Source organism: Penaeus chinensis, chromosome 33, assembly GCF_019202785.1.
Source record: "Penaeus chinensis breed Huanghai No. 1 chromosome 33, ASM1920278v2, whole genome shotgun sequence".
NCBI classification, from domain to species: Eukaryota; Metazoa; Arthropoda; class Malacostraca; order Decapoda; family Penaeidae; genus Penaeus; species Penaeus chinensis.
In genome coordinates, this window is record NC_061851.1 from 26135158 (window position 1) to 26139189 (window position 4032).

The 4032-nt window shown below is 37.4% G+C and overlaps 1 protein-coding gene across 1 annotated transcript in view; it reads right to left on the reverse strand.

Moving 5' to 3' along the window:
• Window positions 1-1491: 1491 nt before the first annotated feature.
• The window catches only part of LOC125043092 (D-beta-hydroxybutyrate dehydrogenase, mitochondrial-like), a 2773-nt gene continuing 232 nt past the window's right edge, over window positions 1492-4032 (reverse strand). The window contains exons 2-5 of the mRNA XM_047639043.1: window positions 3761-3950; window positions 3341-3391; window positions 2948-3009; window positions 1492-1643 (exon numbers count right to left, since the gene is read on the reverse strand). Of these exons, the coding sequence (XP_047494999.1) occupies window positions 1492-1643; window positions 2948-3009; window positions 3341-3391; window positions 3761-3950 (455 nt within the window). The remainder of the gene's footprint in view (window positions 1644-2947; window positions 3010-3340; window positions 3392-3760; window positions 3951-4032) is intronic.

Genomic DNA, 4032 nt, shown 5'->3' on the forward strand with positions numbered 1-4032 from the left:
GTGTGTGTGTGTGTGTGTGTGTGTGTGTGTGTGTGTGTGTGTATCTAAATATTTATACATACATATATATATATATATATATATATATATATATATATATATATATATATATATTGCTTGCGTCTATATTCAGAGAAAATAATTTATATACGAGTGACCATATTTTGCTCATCCATAAAAATGTCTGTGCTTCCATTAAGCACACACACGCACCACACACACGTGCGTGCAAGCAGAAACGCCTTCATCAGCGGAATATTATGTGGAATCGAAAGCCCTGTGGATTTGAATACATTCCTTTCAAGGTTAACGTGATATTAGCCATATGCTTAACGTATTCCTGCGGATAGTACTTGTTCACATCTACGATCGCTTGGTCTATTTATTACTGTTATTATCAAAATCTAGTCATGGATTTTCACTCCTGTTTTATACGATCGCCGCTTGTTTTATTCCATTCAGTGATAGCACACATGATTTATTATTTTTTTTCTTCTAAATAGTTGCATTTATTCATACCATTAGCCTAATTATGTAATGATCAATTCTATTTCTTTTTTTACGTTCTACTCGTCCTTAAGACAAAAGGATACGCATCTAAAACACATTGCATCAGTCTACAATCTAAAAGTTTTCCAAATCGGTATGCACAGATATAGGCATTCACGATCGAACTCCACATTCCGCGCATTTCCTGTCCCTTAGAAAAGACTGTCGTAGACCCACTCTGGAAGATGTCTAGTAACGAGGACCATCCTCTTGAATGGCCAGAGGGCGGGGTAGTACCTGGCTACTTCTGCGTCAGGGCTTCGATGTTGAATTGCTGAGGAGAAATGTAGACGCGATGTTACTACTATTTTTCTCCTCGTTTTTGTGTTGATTGTGTGCCTTCAGTATTCTCTTTTACCTACGAAACAGGCTGGATTTGTGATATGTTATGATTATAATGATGGTAGCAATTATAGTAAGAATGTTAATAATAATAACCATGATAAAAATACATGTATACATATGCATATGTATACAAATATATACACATTATGTATATATACATTATATACATACATATATATATACATATACATTTTATATATATATGTGTATATATATATTGCTGATAAGAAAGTAATACAAACCGTTTTAAACTTTCTTTTGACAAATTTCATCAAAATTACATCAAATGATGTGGAAAAGAAGGACGCCAATCATTACATGAAATCCAAACCCAGGAAGACCAAGACTCACCCCATGGTTAATGTACTCTACTCACACATTCTTATAATGTACCATAAGATCACCCCTTGGTTAATGTACCTAAGGCTCATTCCTGGTTAATGTACCCTACCCACCCCTTGGTTAATGTACCCTAAGACTCACCCCATGGTTAATGTACCCTACTCACCCCTGGTTAATGTACCCTTCGACTCATCCCTTGGTTAATGTACCCTAAGACTCACCTCTTTGTTTTGTAGCCAAAGATTCACCCCATGGTTAATGAACCTTAAGACTCACCCCGTGGTTAATGTATCCTTCATAGGCTCTTCGGAAGGTTTTCTCGCCGTAAGCCGATCTTACTTCCTCACTCGAGCCTTCCCAGTATTCGTCTGCCTGGCGACTTACCTTTTTCGTCAGCAGCTGCGTGGCTGAGAATATGAAATAAGGTGATAACGGGAGAGTTCATAGACGTGTTGAAAGCGTATTTGTTATGCCTGTGTGTGATTATTTGTTTTATGTTTGTGTTTGTGAGTACGTTTTTTTTTGTGTGTATGCGCGCGTGCTTATTTGTTTTCCGTTTGTGATAGTGTGCTGTATTTGTGTGTGGCTACTTGTTTTGTGTTTATGTTAGAATAATGTCTTGTGTTTATGAGCGTGATTGTTTGTTTTGTGTTTGTCTCGAAAGACTGTCACACTTCTATAATCCTTTCTGCAAGCCAGACAGAACGGCAGTAACGACTATAATAAGCCTGTTCATGGCTGCTAATTGTTCTTGTTACTTTTTATCTTTACTGTCTTACCGTAACGTTACTTTCCCGTTTCATAATGAACTGCTGTTGCATCGTGTTTACAATGTTGCTCTCAAAATATTTTGTCGCAGGCAATTCTATCAATTCTATTTTTTGTTTCCATTATTATTATCATTGCTATTATCTTTTCTTAGAATAAGAAGAATAAGGAGGAGAACGAGAAGGAGGGGGAGGAGGAGAAGGAGGAGGAGGAGGAGGAGGAGGAGGAGGAGGAGGAGGAGGAGGAGGAGGAGGAGGAGGAGGAGGAGGAGGAGGAGGAGGAGGAGGAGAAGGAGGAGGAGAGGAGGAGGAGAAGGAGGAGGAGAAAGAGGAGAAAGAGGAGAAGGAGGAGAAGGAGGAGGAGGAGGAGGAGGAGGAGGAGGAGGAGGAGGAGGATAAGGAGGAGAAGAAGAAGAAGGAGAAGGGGGAGGAAGAGCAGGAGAAGGAGGAGAAGGAAAATTAAAATGATAAAAACAATAGTATGAGATGATCTTTTTATCTTTGCTTACTTGTCATACTTAGCTTGACTTTTAACTAATGATTTGAGCTAGTTTGTGCGCGCGCGTTTGTGTGTGCGCGTGTGTGCATGTGCATGAATGTGTGAAATATATATATATATATATATATATATATACATATATATATATTTAGATGTATACATATAAATATAATATACATATACTATATATACACAGTATATGTTATATATATATTTATATATATAATATCTAGGTATATATTATATACATAACACAACACACACACATATATAACATAAAAAAACAAACAATAATGGCACTAGTAAAAATATTCATAACGGGCACGATAAGGAGAAAAAAGAACACTTAAATAACAAAATCACTAACGCAAGAAAGAACGCATTAAACAGAAGCATCGCAGCGGTACTAACGCTCATGACCCCAAAGTCTAATATTAGCTCTGACCTCTGGTATAACTGCTAGACTCGATCAAGGACACTTTCAAGCCAGACTTCTTCATCTCCAGCCTGTTAAGAAAGGAATGAAGTATGTTTGCAAATGGAAGATTTTTTTCGTGGTAACATAATCATAATCATTTTTATATCTTGGTATAAGTACACAGTAATGTGATTTATTAAGCATACCATCATATATACTGTAGTTCTTGCTACTCTCAGGCGCTGTGTCTTTCAAGTAAAGAGTTAGTTTGCTAGTTTTTCTTCAGATAAATGGTATGGCTTATATCTAAAATACATGTCAATCAGTGAGCAAATAGAACAAGCAAGCTGTGATACTAAACACATATTCTTACGGACAAGATGGTCGGAGGGCAATGTGCTTCGTCAATACTTAAGTCACCTGAGGCGATCAGAGAAGCCTTCCACAGCGGACTGCGTGGCGCCGTATGAGCTGAACCAAACCAAGGACAGATTTCCTACAATACTTGTGATATTCACAGCATGGCCTTCAAAGAAAAGAAACAAACGAAGAAGGAAAAGAAAAAGAAAAAATAAGGAAAAAAAAATGAAAATAGAAAAACGAAAAAAGTAAAAATTGTATATTTTACCTTTTGAGAGAGAAATGAGTAAGTGATGACAACAATAATGCGAATATTTGAAGAGGGATAGAATACATTGGTATATAAAATGCTCGTGGTACAAAAAGTTTATGTTTTTTTGTATTCATTATTATTTTATTATATTTAATCGTTTATTAATCGTTAGAGAGAAGGGAGGAGCTTTAAATCTAATTATCTTATTAAGGAAGAAGATGCTTTACCTTTCAACCTTCGGATAAGAGGCAAGAAAGTCTTCGTTGCAGAAACAAGTCAAGTAGTTTACGTCTGCGTTCGTCTTGAAGTTCTCTAAAGGGACCCATTCCACGGCGCCGACGAAGGCAATACTTGCATTGTTGACTATTCCCCACACTATTTTTGTAGAGGGAATCGTTTTGCATAACTTCTGGTGAGCTGGCAGGGGTTGTCAATTGGGGGGTGGGGTGGGACTCTGTTCAGACTTCCTTTCCCGCAGGTCATTGGCGCCCTGTCCTCC